Below are 21078 nucleotides of genomic sequence, written 5' to 3'. Positions count from 1 at the left end.
ACAATATCACTTTATTTATAGATGCCCAGAGCGTAGTGGACATCTACGTGAACTATGATTGTGATTTAAATGCAGCAAATATATTTGAAAGGCTGGTTAATGACTTATCAAAGATTGCTCAAGGAAGGGGGAGCCAAGAACTTGGCATGTCCAATGTTCAGGTAAAAATTTCACTAAACTTTATAAAGCTTCATGTTTCTTGGCATGATAGGTTGAAACTAAACTCCATTCGACTAATAATTGTTTATGAAATCTTTTCTAGGAATTAAGTTTGAGGAAAAAAGGATTGGAATGCTTAGTGTCAATCTTGAAGTGCATGGTCGAGTGGAGTAAGGATCAATATGTAAATCCCAATTCTCAGACAACACTTGGTAAGACACGATATGTTTCTTCTGGCTTTAATGAAGGGGTGCTGCAAGAGTTTCGTGTGTTCTATCCATATCTTGCTAATGTTAGTGTACAAGTTAGTAAGGTCTCTTGCATGAAAGAGAGAGAATAAATTTTTTTCTTAATAGAAATATTTGTAAGTTTGGTGTAATTTGAACAAGTTGTCTGAGTTGTCTTTTCCTAATTGTATGAATTTGTAGAACACTACTACACTGAAAATTACTAAATCCTGTTATTTGCTGTATTTCTAATTTTAAAAGGATCTCAGAACTCGCTTTGAAGCTCCCTTAATTGCATCTAATTTCATATTGATTAGATTACTACTGGAGCAAGCAGGATGGAGAGCATTTTTTTTACTTAATAGTAAAAAAATTACTCATTTATTTATTATTTACCTATTATAGCTATAGAACTTCGAATGTTGTAAGCAGTGAAGTAACTAAATCATTAATCTTGTTTTAATCCTGTTTCCATCTGACCTGAGGTGAGAAGTACTAAGGTTATGCCACAATTTTCAGATTAGGTGCTTAAAAGTTGGTAGGTGAAGTAATAAACATTTTAGAGTGGTTAGTCCTTGTGAGCTGAGAGCACCAGCTCCTTGATGTGTCTACATTCTTTTAAACACTGTGCTTCAGAAATTCAGAATATTGTGGTTTTCTTCAGGTAAAAAGTAATACTGGACTTGAAAATAAAAGATATGAGATGTAATTAGGTTTCTAAGGTGTCAAATTTTTTTCCAGGTGCCTACAAATTATAGTTAAGGCTTAAATTTCAGTATGTGATGAACTAAAAGAATTCTCCTTGATATTTTGTAGTGATTTTTTATTATTATTTTTTCCCAATTAAAATAAAGGCAGAATAATTATATAAAAATAAATACATCATTGAAGGTAACCCAACTAACTTTTTAAAGCCTTTAGAAAGGATTTTAAGAATAAGCTGTGATTTTAGGGTTTTTTCCACTGTATGTATTTTGGATATATGTAACCCTTTCCAATTTCTAGGCCAAGAAAAACCCACAGAACAAGACAGCAGTGAAACCAAACACCCTGAGACAATTAACAGATATGGAAGCTTAAATTCCTTGGATTCTACTGCTTCATCAGGAATTGGCAGTTACAGCACACAGATGTCTGGCACTGACAACCCAGAGCAGTTTGAGGTCCTAAAGCAACAAAAGGAAATAATAGAACAAGGAATTGACTTGTGAGTGCCCTTTTATCACCCCGGGAGGGTGGATTCTTTTGGAGCTATGAAGATTCCTGGGTTTTTCTTCCTTCTCCTCATAGATACTCATCTTGTGTTAGGAAAATACTCTGGATGTAACAGCACTTCCTCTGGTGAAAGAGTGCTGAATGGTGTCCCCTTTGGAGCCTGTCAACAGTGTTTTGTGTTAACCTAATTCCTCACAGCTAGAAGATGAGTACTCTGAATGTTTGTTCTTTTTTTTCTCCAGACCTGCTTGTCTAAAAATAAGGGGTTTATATTTGGATAAAAAGAACACTGAACTCGTGATCAGTTGAATATGACCCCTTTTAATGTACGCATTACCGATGAAAGTGCCTGTATACTTAAGCTGATGCTTCCTTCTGATTAATTAACTTGTCATAATTAGAACTGCAGGATAGTGTAATTTCTCAGTGCAGTCTGACATGAATCTTCTGTGTGATTTCAGCTTTTTCACCTTAACCTCCTTGGTGAGGTTTATGCAAAAATAAAAGTTTTCTGTCATATAGTTCTGGGACCCTGAACAAACATGCCTTATTCCTTTAAGGTTTTGATTTCTTTCAGTTACCGGGTTCCTTGTCTTGTACATTTTCATTCTTACAGGCAACTCATGGATTTCTTGGTTGTTTCATACAGATAAAAATAAAAAGCAACAGGGTATAATTGTTCTTTCCAAGCCAACACTTTGCTGTCTCTGTGGAATATTTTTTAATTCACGAGTGCCAGAGTAAATGATAGTGTTTAGCTCTCTTTACTTGGAGCTGCCTGGATGACATGCTGGCAGTTATGTTGGAAAGAGGAAGAGGAGGCTGTTTACAGGGTAACAACAACAAAAACAAACAAACAAAACCCCCATCATCCAATAGTTATAGAAAGCAACAGGTCATTCCCATCTAAGGCATAGTTTGATAAAGGAAAAATATTTTATACATAGATTTTTCAGGACCTTATCTGAAATTATTAAATCTTTTTACTTAAGCTTGTACAACTTTGTGCATGGATAAAAGGGTTAACTCTTATTCCATCCTGATCTTGATTGTACAGGTTCAATAAGAAACCAAAGAGGGGGATTCAGTACCTGCAAGAACAAGGAATGCTTGGCACTACCCCAGAAGATATTGCTCAGTTCTTGCATCAAGAGGAAAGATTAGATTCAGTAAGAAAACTGTTTTCCTGATAATTGTTTTTGCTGATTGCAAATCACTTGTTAGTGTGTTAAAGTGTGTAACGTTATTGTACAATGAAGAAACATGAACTTCTCTCTCTTCTAAAATTCCTAAGCTTAAGGAATTTGGTTTCTAGAATGCATTAGAGCTGTACCCTGTGCTATATGCATCCTGCAGTTCAGCGAAGTGTAAAGGAAAACATTGACCTACTTGAGCTGACTCAAAACTTGTACTTAGTTACTAGTATAGCTAGAAGAACCTTGTAAATTGTATGTACTTTAGTCCAGTAAGTAACTGCCAGAAGTATCTGTCCTTCAGAGAGGGCTAAAAAATAATGTGGTGCAACAGCATTAAAAGCACTTTTTCTGTTTCCCAAAAGAAAGTTATTTAATGTTCTTTGATTTTATTTACAGCTAGAAGCTGTTTCTGGACTTGGAAGGGTCCTACAGTATCTGGCTGAGGATCGGAATATCTCATGAAAAACAGCTTTCTGAAACAGCAGCCTGCACCATTGTGCTTAGTAACCACACCTGTTTTGGTGCCCGTGCTTGCAACTGTGGCAAAAGTCACAAATTTCGGTGTTAAAACTTAAAATCTCATATCAAAACAAATTTTTTAACCTCAATTTACACATACACATACAGGCATCTTTATCTGAATGCTTGTTGTTTTTCACTGTACTGTATTGCTTTGACAGTGAACTTGGATGAATTCGAGTACCAGCTATTTATATTTGAGCTTCCCTTGCATCTGTTTGAGATCTGCACCCTACGGGATAAAGTTTAGTTCAGTAATTTTTTCATTCCTGTAGTAAGTGTCCTTACTACAAAAATTGTTGTAGTAGAGAACAATCATTGGTAATATTAACTTTGTATTGTGCATGTGGAGTTCATTTAATGGAAAAATGGCATATAAGTAAAGCCAGAGAAGGAGGAATGTAGGCAGATATGTATGAGCATGTAAGAGCATTATGATGGAATGTATGGCCAAAATACTTGGCTTTAGAGAGGAGAAGCAGGAGTATGTCTTAGTTAATTGCATACAGGCCTCTGTTTTTGTGAGACTTTTGACTCTGTTTTCTGTTTTGTATTTTTCCTAGTGTAAATGCACTAGTTTGCCTTTTCTGTTCTTATTTTAGACTCAGGTTGGGGAGTTCCTGGGAGACAATGATAAATTTAACAAAGAAGTCATGTACGCCTATGTAGACCAACACGACTTTTCAGGAAAGGATTTTGTTTCAGCTCTGCGCATGTTTCTAGAAGGATTTCGCCTTCCAGGAGAAGCTCAAAAAATTGATCGCCTAATGGAGAAATTTGCTGCTAGATATTTAGAATGTAACCAAGGGTAAGATGTACTTTGTCTTCAGAACCTTGGAAAGCTGAATAATTAGTAAAAAATCCTAATAAATTAAATTTGCTGTTCTTTTTCTCCTTTTTGCCTTCAGGCAAACTCTTTTTGCTAGTGCAGATACTGCATATGTTTTAGCTTACTCAATTATCATGTTGACAACAGATCTTCACAGTCCACAGGTATGTTGCTGGAATAAGTATTTGTGTAATCCATAGATATGTAACTTTCAAGCTTTGTGACAATGTAGTTTTAAAAGCTTGAGGTCCAATTTAACACCAGTATGTGTGTAAGAAGTAAGCTAGCTTATGTTTAACAGTTTTATGTTTCATGGGCATTGAGATTTTTAAGTTGTTTTGGTTAGGCCTTTCTGTAAGGTAGATTTCTTTTAGATAGATAGTTTGGTCTGTATGCCAAGGTAAAACATTGTTTTTCTTTCTTTCTTCCTTTCTTTCTTTTTTTTTGGTAATGTGTATTATAATTGATCTGTGGATCCTACTGCATGAGTGTTGCAATGTCCTCGTGTCCTTGTATTATTTTGTAGATATGACAGTCTTGCATATGTTGAATACTTAAAAATGTCTTCTGAACCAGTAGGTTTGTCTTCGATGGTAACTTGTCATCTACTGGCCAGTTTTGTAGGCAGCATTGTAACTGCAATGAGCTTGCCTCATTTGTTGATATTTATAGCTATTTTCTGGATTTCAGGTTAAGAATAAAATGACAAAAGAACAGTATATTAAAATGAATAGAGGTATCAATGACAGTAAAGATCTCCCTGAAGAATATTTGTCTGCTATCTATAATGAAATAGCTGGAAAGAAGATTTCAATGAAGGAAACAAAAGAATTAACAATACCCACAAAATCTAGTAAACAAAGTAAGTAGTTGTAATATTAGCTTTCTTCAAAGTTTTGGCTCTTCAGTTTCATTAAGTTCTTGTTTTTAAAATGAGAGTTCAATGAAGCAAACACCACTCAACTCAAAATGAGTTAATTTCATATCCTTTTCCATTTCACATAAATGCATGATGATGCCTGATGCTTGATGGTGTTAAATGCACCTGCTTATTTTCACTTCCCTTTGTATCTGAATTCCTGGCAATTGGTGCACTCACCATGGAGAGAAGGCAGGTTTTGCTGTTGAACAGCAACACAGGGAAGTTTAAACTTGTGAAATAAGTGTCACCCATAAGCACAGTGCAGAACACTGAGTGGGTCTTCTATTTCTGTAGTAAGCATTGTGATTTCCTGCAATAACCAGTCTGTCATCCTCAAAAATTTTGCACTATTTGGTTTGTAGGGCACTAATTTATGCACTTTTAAAATGAATTATCTTTTCCTCTCTCAAATACCAGAAAAACTTTTTGTGTTTTGCACAGCATGAAAATTCAGGTGTTATTCATTCTAGCTTTTCTACAGAGAACATTAAAGAGACTTGACTTTTTCCCAACATATTTGTATACTTTCAAGTCCTATGTTAGCCTTATAAGCAAAGTGCTTGTAGGAAACTTGCATGTGGCTAAAAGAATCCATCTTGTTTTCAGTATTCATTCAATTAATGCAATGTTTTATTGTAATTTTTAAAAAGCTTATTATTACATGCTTCTTGGGTTTCACTGTCTTGATGAGATGGAGATTCCATTATAGAAATGAAAAGGTGATTAATGTAGTTCTCCTTCAGAAAAAGGATGTCCAGTTATTTTTATTCTTGTTTTGTGTGCTAATAGATTACTATGAAAGGTTTCTTCACTTTGAATTTAGCTTTGGGGATGTGATATTTATGCTGTCAGTTGAGGTGATGGAGAAGAAATCTTTGTTGTCCAAATCTTAAAATTCTATAAAGGTTTAAAAGTAGGTTACATTTCACACATTAGTTTGCCTGAAGTTGAATTTTATCTGTATTGTAAAAGAAATATCTTGCTGGTGTGGTAACTTCAAAATGTAAAGCTAATACAAAAATTGCATCTGAGTATTGCAGTTAATGAAAAATTGAATGAAAAAATTAATGAAAAGTTGAAATTATTATATTCCTAAAGACACCACTACTAAAGATGCACAAATGAGAGGAAAAAATGTGTTTACAGGTGTTGCTAGTGAAAAGCAGAGAAGACTCCTTTATAACTTGGAAATGGAACAAATGGCTAAAACAGCTAAAGCTCTTATGGAGGCAGTGAGCCACGTTCAGGCCCCTTTTACTAGTGCAACACACCTGGAGCATGTGAGACCCATGTTTAAGGTGAGATTCATATTTAATATGGAGAATATCATAGTTTCTTAATAAAAAATACTGACTGATAGGATTTATTGAAAATACTAAAGATTTGTATCTGCTATCTTTTGATCATTTTGTAAGTTATTTAAATTGCTTCAGGAAAGAAAGGATTTTGAACCTTCTAATCTAATTTAATTAACCGTGGAATTTAAGAAGTTTCAGGGCTGATGGAAGTAGCATCTTGATAGAGTGGAGGAGTTAAAGGGAAAAACCTATGAAGAATAGTTAAAAATTTAAAATGTTACCATTTTTATTTCAAGTGTAGAGGTGTAGTCAAAAACCAGATTTATAAAAGTGAGAAATTACTAATTTCAGGTCATTGATTTGACTCCCTCTTACTGCTCTAGGGGAGGTTACTTAATTGTGTTTTGTGGGAGCAGTTATCAGAACAAACTTTTATCTGATGTTGTTTGTGGCAGATTATTATTTTAGACAAGCTAAGACTCTAGTTTAGGAGGAGGTAGCTGGACCTGTATTAAACTATTATTCGAAATACCTGTCTTTGCTCTTGTGTAGGTACAAATCTGTCTGCATCCCAAATGCCTTTTCCATACCAATGATTCAGATTCATAGATACAGTCAGTCAGTAGTGTATGATGCCTCAGTGTGATCTTGGATGTGGTCTCTGGCATAACTAACTCATAGCAGTTATCTGCCACTGAAATAAACTGTTGTGCCCTTTACCACGTGCTCTCATATGCGGCTCTTTGTGCAAGTCGTGGTCCTCACATGACCCCTCTGTGAACTGCCGCAGGGAGGTGAAGTTGCAGACTGCTACCGTTACAATAAACTAATGTAACATCCCTGGAGGGATGTGTTGTGAGGTCAGGTGGAGCTTCAAACCCAGGCTCAAGAATCATAGAAGCATTTAGCTTAAAAAAGACCTTTAAGAACTTTGTTTCCAATTGTTAACCCAGCACTGCCAAGTCCACTACTAAACCGTGTCCCCAAGTGCCACATCTACACGTCTTTTAAATACCTCCGGGGCTGGTGACTACACCACTTCCCTAGGCAGACTGTTCCAACATTTTTCAACTCTTTCTGTGAAGAAATTTTTCCAGATATCCAATCTAAACCTCCCCTGGTGCAACTTGAAGTCATTTCTTGTCCTATCATGTGTTACTTGAGAGAAGAGACCAACTCCTTCACCAGCATCATTGCCCTTCTCTGGACATGTATCCATGCCCTTCTCTAACACCTCAATGTCTTTCTTGTCATGAAGGGTCCAAAACTGAATGCAGTGCCTGAGGTGCAGCCTCACCAGTGCCGGGTCCAGGGGGCCGATCACTGCCCTGGTCCTGCTGGCCACACTATTTCTGATACAGGCCAGGATGCCATTGGCCTTCTTGGCCCCCTGGGCACACTGAGGATCTAGCTGTGGGATTGCTGTCCATGAGGCAAACTTCTGAGTTCTTTGTCACCTTATTAATAAAAGTAGTATAGCACTCTGTCTGTACAGAGGAACATTAATGTAACCCTTTTAAAAGGTCTACTTTCAGGGTGTCACTTGGTAGAGGTATACTGTACATCCCCTCTGTTGACTTCTTTAAGACTGAAATGAAATCACCTGCATGCAGGCATCTGTAAAATTTGTAGTCTATTTTTTCTTAAAATACCAGCCCTAGTACTTCCTAGCCTTTAGTTTCTGAAAAGTACATTTGCAAAGTCCATTTTCAAAGGAGCAAAATATGAAGCATCAGGGTAAATTAACACCCTTAACATCTTTTGTGAAGGTGCTAAGAATTAGAAGTGAGGATGTTCATGAACTAATTAAAGTACTACGGACAGTGTGATGTGTCTAACAGAGAGCTGTCTTCTCAAAAAAGTGAGAACTGTGAAATTTAAATACTAAGTTTCACATCTTTAGACTTTTTAAAATTTTATTTCAGCAAAATTTTATAAATTTTATAAATTTCTGAGTCTCTCACCTATTGATGTCCATGTAAAATTGATCGTTATAACTGTATTTACAGATAGATTTGCTAAATGATGAAAACAGAGCAAAAATTTCCGTTATGCATCTGCCTAAGCAGCCCAAAGGTTATTTCACCCTTATTGACAAAACAGGGTGTCAATTTATGTGTATTAAAAATAACAGCATAAATCTAGTTATAAAGCGTATATACAGATCATTAGATGGTTTTTAAGAAAGTATTTCAGTTTTGTGGTTTTTTTAAGATTAGTTTTGGTTTCAGCAGGAATGAAAAATTAGGAAGGTGATGAGAAGAAACATACATTTCTGAACATAAAATCATAGAGTAGTTTGGGTGGGAAGGGACCTTTAAAGGTCATACAATCGGGAATTAAATCCTGGATCTAGGAATTCATCTGATGCCTTTAATACTGTCCCACAGATACCCTTTGGTATATGCAAGTGTTTAATGCTTTTCTGAGGTAGTGCATTTGGAATTGCTGGCTTAAATTAAACCAGAGCTCTGTGGTGCATCATTTTACTATGAAATTAAGTGTGAAATCTGTACTCTCTGCTGTACCCATTGAGTCTGTATTTCATCTGGGGTGACTTCAGGTAAAATGATTTTGAAAATTGTTCTGGGTACCGTGGGGTTTCCTCTCCATAAGGACATGTAGTTATGGCAGGTTCCCTCTGCATCTTCTGATTGATTTTTCTGCCAGTGGGAGAGGGAGCCTTGACCACAAAGACAGAACCATGTAGAGTCTCTTGCAATAACTTCAGTTGAGTGTGTTGTACCTCCAGTCCCACCTAAGGCAAGAGAGATGGAAAACATCAACAGTGGCTTGGATACAAGAACATGGAGGGATAAGGGCAAGAAACTTAAGAGCAGATTCATGTCCTGTATTTCTTATTGTTGCCTTACCGTAATTTTAGTGGAATTAATAAAGTTTGCCCTATTTTCACTGCCTTCTTTCCTTTCCTTCTGCTGTTATCAGGATAAACTAGTCTTATTTAAGTACTTTTCATCATGAAGGAATCTGCCATGTGCTGTATTGGTTTTTGCAATAACTACCAACTCTTATCTCTCTTTCTCAGTGTGCAAAGATAAAGGTTGTCCTGGGAATACCGAAGTTCCAGTAGACATCTAACTGACATAGCTTTAGGGTTTGGTTTTTTCTACAATCTGAGGATGGTTGAGTGTGCTGATTGCTGAGGGAGAGGACGAGTGCTTCTGAGGGGGGTGCCAGTCTGTGTTACTCCTGTCCCATTCTCACATCTCATCTGACCGTACTTTATACTATTCGATGTCTCATGCCTAACTATTCTATTTCCTTTTTGGCTAAAGGCAACTTCAGGATAATGATGTGAGTTAAGGATGGAATTTACACTCTAGCAACATGTCGAAACTATAACATTCCCTTCAAGTACTAACTTAAACTGCTAACATAACACTTATTTTGCATACGTTCCAGTTGGCATGGACACCTTTTCTAGCTGCGTTCAGTGTGGGTCTGCAGGACTGTGATGACACCGAAGTTGCCTCTCTTTGTTTAGAGGGTATACGATGTGCAATCCGGATTGCTTGCATTTTCAACATTCAGGTAAAAAAATATAAGATTGAGACAATACTTTGATTTATGTACCAGCAAAATGTTAGTGGGATTCTAAAAGTCCTTGTTGCTGAAGTTATTGCACTGCAATACCTAGAGTCTGCCTCCTTCTGCCATCACTACTTCATCTGATATTTGACTAGAAGTGTAAATAAAGTTACCTTTCTTTTTCCTGGTGTTTTGTGGTAAGTTCTTCCATGCCTATATACTGAATTTTTGTTTCCATATCAGTTGACTACTTTTAAGTCAAAGTACTTTCTTTTTAGCTTTCTTTCTAGTTACAAGCTGTTTAGCTTTGTTGTGGTGCTTCCAAAAATGAGTCTTTCTATCGTGTTTCACAAGTAAAATTGTATCTCTGTGAACTCTATTTGAAGTATTGTTCTCAACTTCAGAGAGATTATACTAATACAAGACTTTTATAATTGGATGCCATTTTAACAGTTATGGCACTGGAAATGTCATTCCTGATGTGATTCATGAATGTATCTTGCATTAAGCACAATGCCAAGAATTCCAGACTCTCTGGCTCCAGAGGGTAATTCTGATTAAATTTGGGCTTTTTTTGGCTTTATTTTTTTCCATTTAAAAAATCCTTGGTAGTGAAGGTACAATTATGTCATTGTAGATAATTAGTTAATAAATGAAATAGTGGTCTGCTGTAAGTCCATCATAGGGGTAGCTGAAGAGAGGGGCAAGTAAAATTCATGTTTGACATTGCATTATTTCATGTGTACACTGAAAACATACGTAAATAAAAAAAACCCAACCAAGAACCCTGTAAGATTAACTTTAAGTTAAAAATGTTAAACTACGATATGACAGTGAATGCTTTCCTTCCTTCTCCTCTTGCACTTGTATTTGGCAAATTAAATAACTTTTTATTGCCAATGGAAAAAGTCCCATCGGGGCCTCTTATACCGCTGCTTAGAAAAGCCCATTTGAGATCATGTAAGGTTTCCTTCCTCTGTCTTTCCACTTAATTTCTGCATCATCACCACCTGCCCCCAGACTGCACAGACTTAAAAATTTGATTAACAAAGCCTTCCCTGGAGTCTGCAGCTGGTCTGTGTAATTCACATTCCTGTTATTTTTGTTTCTAAGCTGCAAAAGTGAAACTGGTACAAATATCAGTTTCAGCAGCTGCAGAGTTTAGCTCCCAGTCCTGCAGTTGTCTGCCTTGCGTGGCGAGGGCAAGGACATGCTTGCTTACACTCTGAAGATCCCCATGCTCCAGTAATACCCTTCAACTGGCTTGGGACAAACTTGCTTGAACTGGAGGTGTTGCAAAACCAAGTTTTTAAATTTCAGAAAATGAGAAGTGTTGCTTTTGAATTTTCTGTGTAAAGGATATTCCTTCTTTGTTTCCTATGGGAATTCTGCTTTGTTGATATCATTAAAAACAGTACTGGCTTGTTGACAATTTCAGTATGTTATAGAACTGTTCCATTGCACGAGGCAATGATTAGATGGCATCTTGTCTGACTTCAGAGGCCAAGTAGCTCTGGTGGTTTGAAGCAAACTGGCAAATCTGTACTTAAGCTGATTTAAGGATCTTTTTTGTTGGAATCAAGTTTTTCCTCCAGTGCTGGCAACCTTTCTATTTCATTGAATAAACATACAGAAATTAAGATTGGTGTCTAGTAAGAGTTAACATTCATTTACACATCTTGAGAGATATTGATGCTTTTAGTTTTAAGAAAGTTTTCCAAGTACACAATTGTCATGGTTTGAAACCATGACAACAATTTAGTTTAAGCTATGCATGTTCACCTCTAAAACCTGAATTATAGATTCTGGTTTTAATTATTTATGCTTCTTTATCTTAGACTGTCACAGAGTCTGACTTTTGTCTTTAAGCATCTAAGCCAAGATATGCATCAAAAGAATGTACTTAATCTGCTTATATCATCTGGTTTTAATTTTTGGGTGATGGACACATTGTTTAGTTGTTTTTCTCCTACTTTGATGGCTTAGAAAAAGGGGCAGAAGGGGAATATCTGTATGAATAGGTAGGACTGAAAACATTTTCCAGAAGATAAACATTTTGTAGACTCTAAACCTTCATTGCTGAGTATGCTTTCTTTGAAATTTCCATTTTTCTGTGCTTAGACATCATTTGCTGTGCCTTTGCCAGCCTACCCTGCAGTAGTAGTTGGATTTGAACATGGCAGACACGTTGTGTGGCTCTGCGATAATCCATCCCGTCTATCATTGCCCACTGTTGTGGTGTTCATGTTTTCTCTGGGAAATAAGCATTCTTCCTGGGATATTTTTTTTTAATGTTTTATATTTGGTTGGTTTATATTCTCAATTATTTTTTTAACTTGGAAACAACCCTAAATATCCAAGCAGTTAAATGTATTTTGTAATTGTCATTTGTTTATCTGGTATACATTTCACTTATACACAACAGGAGAGTAAAATGCACATGTGAGCTCAACTGTAATCCCCTTTTCACTGTTTTAGTTGGTTCATATGAGATCTGAAGAGTTTCCTTTGTTGTTTATAGGACATCATAAAAATTGGGTAACTACATGCAGAACCTTTTTTCTTTTGTGAGATAGATTTCATCTGTCTAGATTATGGTCACTTGCTGTTTACTCGCCTGTGATGCTTGCCTCAGAAGATTCTGAGGTGCTCCAAACAATGTGGATTAAGTCAAATACATTTTGAGCAGTTCTGTGGAATTGGCAAAACGTGCCTTTTAGATACATTACATAGACTCTGTTGACAAAAAATCCTACAACTATAGTGTGTCTGCTAGGGCAGCATTTTCAGAGTAGGTCTGAGTATTGTACAAGAATATTAAAAGCTAAGCTAAGTAGCCACATTTATTTTGAAACAGCATCCTATTTTCCAAAAAAGCCCCCCAAAAAGACCAAACCAGAAACCTAACAACAACCTATGTGTTCTGTGCTGTCAGACGTTACACTTCATGAACAGAAGGAACCTGATTTTTATCCCACAGCTTACTGTACAAGAACATAAGATATTTTCACTGTGCTTCGGAAATTCAGTTCTAGGAAGAGAAAGGTAAATGGTATAGTTGATGAAACCACACAGACTGTACTAAGATGAAGAAACAGAAAAAATACTTACGAGAATTTTGGGTTTTTCCCTCCCATTTCCAGCTTGAAAGAGATGCCTATGTTCAAGCATTAGCAAGATTTACGTTACTTACAGTGAGTTCTGGTATTACTGAAATGAAGCAGAAGAATATTGACACCATTAAAACTCTCATCACGGTGGCTCATACAGATGGAAACTATTTAGGAAATTCCTGGCATGAGGTAAAAGTCATTTGTATTTAAATTGTAAGACAGCATGTTTACTGATTTTTGACCACAGTGGTGTTTGTGCATAAATACACTGGTTTTTAGATAAGTACGAAGTATATACTTTTGTGCATATATTATGCAGCCAATTAAAGTAGCAAAACATCTCTAAATTAATATTCATTTTAGACAAGAACAGAAATAACTTTTCTGACCTTGAGTGTTGAGAATTTATTTATTTATTTATTTATTTATTTATCTTTTTTTTTACTATTTAAAACTGCTTTTTGTTGATAAACAACTTCGTTATTCTCTGGAATAGATTCTGAAATGCATCAGTCAGCTTGAATTGGCACAGTTAATAGGAACTGGAGTAAAACCTCGCTACATCTCAGGGACAGTGCGTGGCAGGGAAGGTTCTTTTACTGGAACAAAAGATCAGACACCTGATGAATTTGTGGGGCTGGGACTGGGTAAGTAATGCAGATATGAAGTATTTCATTTAACTGGCTTTGTTCACAGCTATTCAGGTTTGTCCTTTGTGTTCATTCTTGTTGACTGGGAGGTTCAGACAGAAGACCATAAAATAGTCCTCATAAAACTCCTAGGCTTTTAATAGATCTGCTCCAATTTCTGGAATATTTGGTTTGCTCTGTTAAATATTATTGCCAGGGTGGGAGAGTAGGAAATTTAAGAAGATTTTATGTTATTAATTTCTATTAAAATACAGCTGACCAACTTAGAACGGCTCACAGATGGTACGACCAGATTTAATAATATTGCAGCGTTGGTGCGCCAAGTATTTTACCAAACAAGCAAGTTCGTATGTGTAGGTTAAGCATCTGCTGTGAAGCTTTGTGAGAAATATGTAGAATTCAAACCAAGTGGGAGATTGATTTAGCTTAAATTCTGAGCTGCCATTTCTTTCCTCTCTTGGTTACTTTGGTACTGAGTAAGTGCCTTTTTTAGGTTGACCTGAGCACCAAAATTTACTCCATAAATGAGATGTTTATTATTCTATTAAAATATATAGCGGTCTTACCTTAAATTATCTTCAAAACAGTGGGGTTTTTCTTGCGGGGTTGTTGTTTGTTTGTTTTTTAAAAAGGGAACACAGTTACATATATATACACAGGTGTAGCGTAATAGGAAACTCTAGAAGCATAAAAGTGTATGTGTATAAATGTATCTGACTGCTAAAAAGTTTCAGTTTGTGTGATGCTCGGTATCTCCTGCCTTTCTAAACTTTACCCACAGCCAGGCAAAAGCCTTGTCTTCCCTCAATTTTTTGTGTAACTCTTTTTTAGTAGTAATGATTATTTTCCTGTTTTCCCTGATCTTAGCTCCCAGATTAGTCCTAATCATCCAGCTTTGTTTTCTCCTCAGACAGTTTTTCTTCTGCAGTCAGTCTTTTTCTTTCCCTTCTGCTTTCCTTTGGCCAGCCTCTGTGTACTCACCTTGCCAAGAGCTGATGAAGGGAAAACTTATGCCTGGAAATTAATGAGTCTGCCAACATCTCATATACTGCGCTTCTTCTGCCCTTCTAATATGCATCCTCCAGTTTAGTGTTCCCCAATGACCTATCCAACTTCACTGTTTCCAAATGCTGGCAGTTTCTCTACACTGAAGTGATTGGCCTCTGAAGCTTTTAAGTCCTAATAGCTCAAGAATGTAAACTGTAGTCAGGTGTCTCTAAATCATATTTGCTATCATTGGTGTAAATCCAGCTCATAAAGACTTTTTGCTGCCATCAACTACATTTTTAAGGAAAATAGTTTATGCCCAAATGCATGAAGTGTTTCTCTCTGAATTGAATTTCTGGAATGCTTATTACAGTGCACATATGGAAACTTAACCGTTTTTTCCTTTTTTTTTTTTTTTTTAGTAATATTGCTTCAATCTTTTAGGAAAATACCTAACTTATAGGAATTTGGTTTTCTTGCACTTCGGGGTTATTAGAACATTTTTTCAACTGTTTTGTTTTTTTCCACTCCTTTCTGTAAATTGTGTTTTGCAGATAGTTTAATTTTTTGTGATCACTTCAAAGTATCCTTTGGAACTACAAGTTGCAAACGACCTTTCTATAAACCTAAATTCCTTGGAAGAACACATAGTGCATACGTCCATATATACAGACACATTTTACAGGAAAATAATTAGAGTTTAATTAGAGTCAGTGAAGTTTCAGTCTGGTGACACAGAAGCTCCATCTTTCAAGCCTGCTTGCAAACTCAAACATGGATAAACAGCAGCATTCACTCCAAAAAGCAGCAGAACCAACCCCAAAAGCTCCTTTGCTCGTTTGTTTCCTCAACAAGGATTCAGGTGTGGCTTTTCAGGCATCTGCATTTCTATGTCTTCATCTCTTGCATTATCTTCCTGCGGTGGCCCTTTTTTTGTTTTACTTGGACATTTAAAGCATCACAAGCATGTGGGTTGGAAAAGTAAAAGAATAAGCATCTATTCCTTTGCCTCTTTGGTAGGAATGTTGTCTTACTTTTAGTTGTAATTGTCAAATTCAGGTTTCTTCTATTCCAGTTTCTGTTCGTAAAGTTGGAAGTCAAAACCTGCTGCAGTGAGTAGGTCGTAGCCAAAGTGTACCTCTTAGGTGACCAGAAATCCTCTTTGGACAAGGGGAATCTGAGGAATCGGTTTTTTGTAAAGCAGTGTTATATAGGTGACTCTTTAGGTTTCATTGAAAGAGATTCATAACTGTTACAATAAAAGTCTGCCATCTGCTTAGGTTTTCCAGCACTGATGGTAAATACTGCAATAACAAGGAATTGTCATGTGGAACTGGCTGAGTTGGTTACTGTTACCTGACTTCTTTGAGATAACCCTTCAAATTCACTTCATCAGCTGCTCATTTGATATGTTTCTTAACTGACTCATACCAAGCCTCAAGCTAATTGATATTGGCAGCTTGTGTGCTTACAAGAGAAGCCTTGATCAAACCCAACAGTATTATAAGTTCCTGAAACACTAGTGTATGTATGTATGTACCAAATGTTTGGTCCATAAATGCCTTAGAAAAACACTTCAGATGGATCAGGTTATATAGATTTGTCTTACGGTCATCTCCAGCCACCTTCAGGTGTGGGTGGAGCACAGGGCGACTCGGAAGCAGACTTTTGGGAGGCAGTCTGAAATAGGAGAACTTCTTGTCTCTGCAAAGCTCTGAGAACAGAACTGCTGGCTTTCTTTAGGTCTTCTGTTCTCCCTTATCTTTCTGATAGGATGCCTAAGGGGAAAAAACCTAAATGCAGGGGATGTAGAATTAGCCAGAATGGTGCAAGATTCCTCTCTTTTTGCAATGACAATTTGAGGCAAGTTTAGAGATTACCAGAAATTTCAGAATTTTGCTTGCTATTAGCAGTTTCTTAATATGAGATTTCCCAGATGTGGGTTACAGTTTCTAACCTCCAAAATAAATAACTGCTATTTTTATTTACAGATTTTTCTCACTATTGTGATAATTTTGCTGTACTTGAGATGTAGCTTAAAGATGGAGTTTTGGTGGAAGCTCTTCTCCATGAATAATCTAAAATAAAACCTATCAAGATGGATTTACTCGATGCTAGTAAAATGTGAAAAGTTTCTCCGTGTGGTATTCTCTGTCATTTGTTGTATATTTTCAGTAGCAAAATTACCTAAGGTTCATTGAAAGAAGGAGAAAAAAAGATGCTTTTTGTGTTTTTTAATTTTTTTCACTTTTATCTGTTCATACATTTGCTCCAAACATGGATAATTTTCTCAGATTAATATAGTTTGTACATTGATAGAGAATCCAGTTAATTAGGACTTGGACCAAGATGCAACTGTCCACTGAGATGCCCAGATCATGCAAAGGAAATTAATAATATCCTTCTCTTTTTTGTGAATTAAAAATATATTTAATTATACTGGTATTGGCACAACTTTTCTTCCTTTTTCTTCCCAGCTCTTTCTGTGGTATCACTTACCTGTTTTTCAATTTTTGTTCACTGTAGTTGGTGGAAATGTGGATTGGAAGCAGATAGCAAGTATTCAGGAATCCATTGGAGAAACTAGCTCCCAAAGTGTTGTCGTTGCTGTAGACAGGTATTGTATTGTATTGAATTTGTTGTTGTGACCTCAAGCTTTTTAAGCACTATTTAAATCATCTATGCTAAGAATGGGACATTATTAATTTATTAATTTGTTTGAAAAAACTCGATACTACAATACTAAAGTGCTTTTTGGTTTTGGATGGGGGCTTTCCGTTTTTTTATGGATCATAGGTATTTTTGCAAGCAGGAGCACAGCAAAGATTAGGCAAGAAACCTTTTTACTTAAAAAAATTACTGCAGTAGAGTTGCAGAATGGAGACTGCTGTAGTGTCTGGTGAATCTTGATTTACTGTATATAGTAACAGATAGCAAATCTCATTTTGCCTTAGTACAGAGGGCATTATTGACAGACCCTTTCTCTCCTAAATATAATTACTGACTCCCTACTTTCCTCTAGTTTATGTAGATGTTGTCTGAAATGACCAAAATTATTATTCCAGTCTTCCTTTTTATGAATCACATTTATTTTACTGGATTTGGCCAGGCATAATATATATCATGAACGTTCCTTGTTTATATCATGAAGTACTGATGAGACTGGAGTGTTAATGGTCCCTGCTTGCTCAGCATATAAGGAATCAGAACACATCATTTTCTTAATGGTTGTCAAAATTGATGAAGAGTATCATTTTGAAGGCTTAAAAACATTTCTGTGATTGAACATAGGCAGCAAGATCGGTATCAGTTCATTGAAGGTTGCCGTGGAGTAAAATCACAGTCAGTGAAGTGGAAGCTTAATGTCAAACATAATAGCTCTTTAGGTTTGCAGTGTCTCTCCCTGCTTCATAATGGGAAGTGTTTCAGGTATCTACTTGTCATGGCAGATGGGAATTGTGCACTCTGGAGAAGCTTGGCTTCTATATTTGGGCAGGGATAATAAAAACTACTGACAGTATTCATCAGTATTTCTCCACAATTACTAACTCTTTTTTAATAAATAAAAGTAATCCAAGGATGTCTATGTATTGGGGGGGGAACCAACAAAAAACCAAAACCAAACTTGGAATACATGTTTAATAGATGCTTCTATTTTTTTTTTTTAAGAAATTGTAACAATGTCTTTAACTGCATTTTGCAGAATATTTACGGGATCTACGAGGTTGGATGGAAATGCTATTGGTAGGTTCTATCTCTTCCCCACCCCACCCACCCCTGTAAACTAAACCTTGGAAAAATACTGCATTAAAATCTGTGGTTGTTTAACAGTGGATTTTGTTCGCTGGCTTTGTGCTGTATCTATGGATGAGCTGCTGTCTGCTACCCACCCTCGAATGTTTAGTCTGCAGAAGATAGTGGAGATTTCTTACTACAACATGGGTCGGATACGGTTACAGTGGTCTAGGATCTGGGAAGTTATTGGCGATCATTTTAATAAGGTATCCCTGTTAATGATTCTACTGCATACTCCAGTTATTGATACAAATTAATTTTATTTTGAGATTTGTTGGAAAAGCACATGCTTATCTGAATTATACTGGTTTTATTGTCCTTCCGTGTAAGTACCTTAAACCAACAAAAATTGTAAAGCTGAAAAGGCAACAGAGGTACATGATATAATAAATGTGTAAAAACACAAGTATACATTGTTATTTATCATGACCTGGCTGCCGTTAGTTTTGTGTTAGAAGTTTTGTGGGTGTTTTAGATGATGTTTTCTATTCAAGTCTAAATGGATTGTTTATCAGGTGAATGGTAGATATGCATTTTTAATACAACTATTGAAGTCTTTCTAGACAGCTTGCTTATTTTTAGAAAGTTTTAAATACCAGGTTAATTAATGTAGAAAATAGCTGGAGCTGGTTAGGGATTATTGAATTCCATTATCAATGTGGTTTATGGAACTGGCTGCTGTGTAATTTTGTTAATTTTCCAGCACTGTTTAGTTCTCCATTATCAACTGTATAGGCAGCTCATGCTGAATCCGTAAGAATTCTGGTGTAAGCTTACCATGAATTTCTATTCTACCTTCTCAGGTTGGCTGCAATCCCAATGAAGATGTAGCTATTTTTGCAGTAGATTCATTAAGGCAATTGTCAATGAAGTTCTTGGAAAAAGGAGAACTTGCTAACTTCCGATTCCAGAAGGACTTCCTAAGACCATTTGAACATATCATGAAGAGAAATAGGTAATAACATACAATTAACTGAATTGCCTGGGATTGCAAGCATGAACTTTTGCAATTAATGTTTCAAATTACTTTTTATTAAAATCAATTGTTAAAAAATTATACTATTCTAATTGATTATATAATGTAGTTTAAAAAAATATTATTTATTATCTTAATTAGGTCTCCTACTATTCGAGACATGGTTGTACGGTGTATTGCACAGATGGTAAATTCCCAGGCTGCTAACATTCGTTCTGGCTGGAAGAACATTTTTTCAGTATTTCATCTGGCAGCCTCAGATCAGGATGAAAGTATAGTGGAACTGGCATTCCAGACTACAGGGCACATTGTCAGTGAGTATGAACGATATTCAGACGTCATGGAAGTGTGTGTCACTCCCGAGCCTGAAAAGCTTTGTTTGTCTGTTGACTCCACAGTGTGCGTAGTAAAGCCTGCTTCATGTTGTAGAACCAATCTACACTTTTCAACCAGTCCTCTGGCAAAATACTTACCGAAGTCATTCAATAAGATTATAGTTATCTGTCTGTCTTTATGCCTTTTAAAAAATATATGTTTGTAGCATTCTGTAGTAAAACAAGTCAGACCTTAGATAATTTTACGTAGTGTGTAGATTTTCATTTAAGTGAAGAATGTTATGGTTTTCCCCCCAGGAAAAAAAGAAGTGTACTCATTTTAGTATTATGTTGTTTGCCTGTCTTTTTCCATGTTTCTGAATTGTGTTTGTGCATGGCCCTGTTTAAGAGAAAGTGCTGAGCTACGTGGCACTATGATGATTTTAATTTTTTTTTCCTTCCCACTCTAATCTAGATTACAGGCTTTAAGGACTATAAGGAATCTCTTCATTCTATCTCAACCTCTGCAAGTTCCTAAAACTTTTTCAGCTTTGATGAGGCATTTTTTTATCCTGAAAAGTATCTATTTCAAAACAAGGCAACATGTTGCAGAAGGGGAAGTCCATTAGTAGATGTAACTCCATGCTTCACATAACCCTCTTAAGGTCTGGTCACGCAGACCAGTGTTAAACACTAAACCTATCGCTCTGGTCCTGCTTTAACTGTTAAATTGCCCTTCTTTAGTCTAGATGCTATCTTATTTTAAACACTTATTTACTGTCAAAATGGAATGCCCTCTAGGTGATTTTTTTTTTTTCTTGTTAGACCATTCTTCTGGGTTTTTTCTTTAGTTTTTCTTACTACTCAAGCGTTTGACAGCACCGGTTGATGAACTGGTCTCTCATGGCTTCTGTTACAGTCAGTTCATATTAGAATTAATAGATTTTAAAGCATGACACTTTTTTTTTCTTCTGTTCACACTTTTCTCTCAGCAATCGTGTTTGAAAAACACTTCCCGGCAACCATAGATTCTTTCCAGGATGCAGTAAAGTGCTTGTCTGAATTTGCCTGCAATGCAGCATTTCCAGATACCAGTATGGAAGCGATCCGCCTCATCCGCCACTGTGCAAAATATGTATCTGACAGACCTCAGGTATATTCTGTATTAGCTAAATTGTAAGTGCTTTAATCAATAGTGCTTTTATAAAGAAAAAAATACTTGCGCTAAACTTCTTGGCTTCCCTTCAAGTTTCATGGATTAATGAGAAATATACTTTATTCAGAAACAACAGGAGTATAAAATGCCACGGGCTTTGAAAGTATAGGCAA

General features: G+C 36.2%; 1 protein-coding gene across 1 annotated transcript in view; it reads left to right on the top strand.

The window, feature by feature from the left end:
• ARFGEF1 (ADP ribosylation factor guanine nucleotide exchange factor 1) overlaps nt 1-21078 on the top strand; it is a 49914-nt gene that overhangs the window by 12306 nt on the left and 16530 nt on the right. The window contains exons 8-24 of the mRNA XM_039378441.1: nt 22-161; nt 263-371; nt 1392-1593; nt 2659-2770; nt 3919-4124; nt 4225-4309; nt 4836-5007; nt 6214-6365; nt 9789-9917; nt 13058-13216; nt 13524-13674; nt 17191-17281; nt 18368-18408; nt 18496-18665; nt 19263-19414; nt 19577-19749; nt 20742-20902. Coding sequence (XP_039234375.1) covers nt 22-161; nt 263-371; nt 1392-1593; nt 2659-2770; nt 3919-4124; nt 4225-4309; nt 4836-5007; nt 6214-6365; nt 9789-9917; nt 13058-13216; nt 13524-13674; nt 17191-17281; nt 18368-18408; nt 18496-18665; nt 19263-19414; nt 19577-19749; nt 20742-20902 — 2405 coding nt within the window. The remainder of the gene's footprint in view (nt 1-21; nt 162-262; nt 372-1391; nt 1594-2658; nt 2771-3918; nt 4125-4224; nt 4310-4835; nt 5008-6213; nt 6366-9788; nt 9918-13057; nt 13217-13523; nt 13675-17190; nt 17282-18367; nt 18409-18495; nt 18666-19262; nt 19415-19576; nt 19750-20741; nt 20903-21078) is intronic.

Source organism: Pipra filicauda, unplaced genomic scaffold (assembly GCF_003945595.2).
Source record: "Pipra filicauda isolate LSUMZ 115617 unplaced genomic scaffold, ASM394559v2 scaffold138_size1969278_pilon, whole genome shotgun sequence".
Taxonomy (NCBI): Eukaryota; Metazoa; Chordata; class Aves; order Passeriformes; family Pipridae; genus Pipra; species Pipra filicauda.
This window is presented reverse-complemented; position numbering and strand designations above follow the sequence as displayed.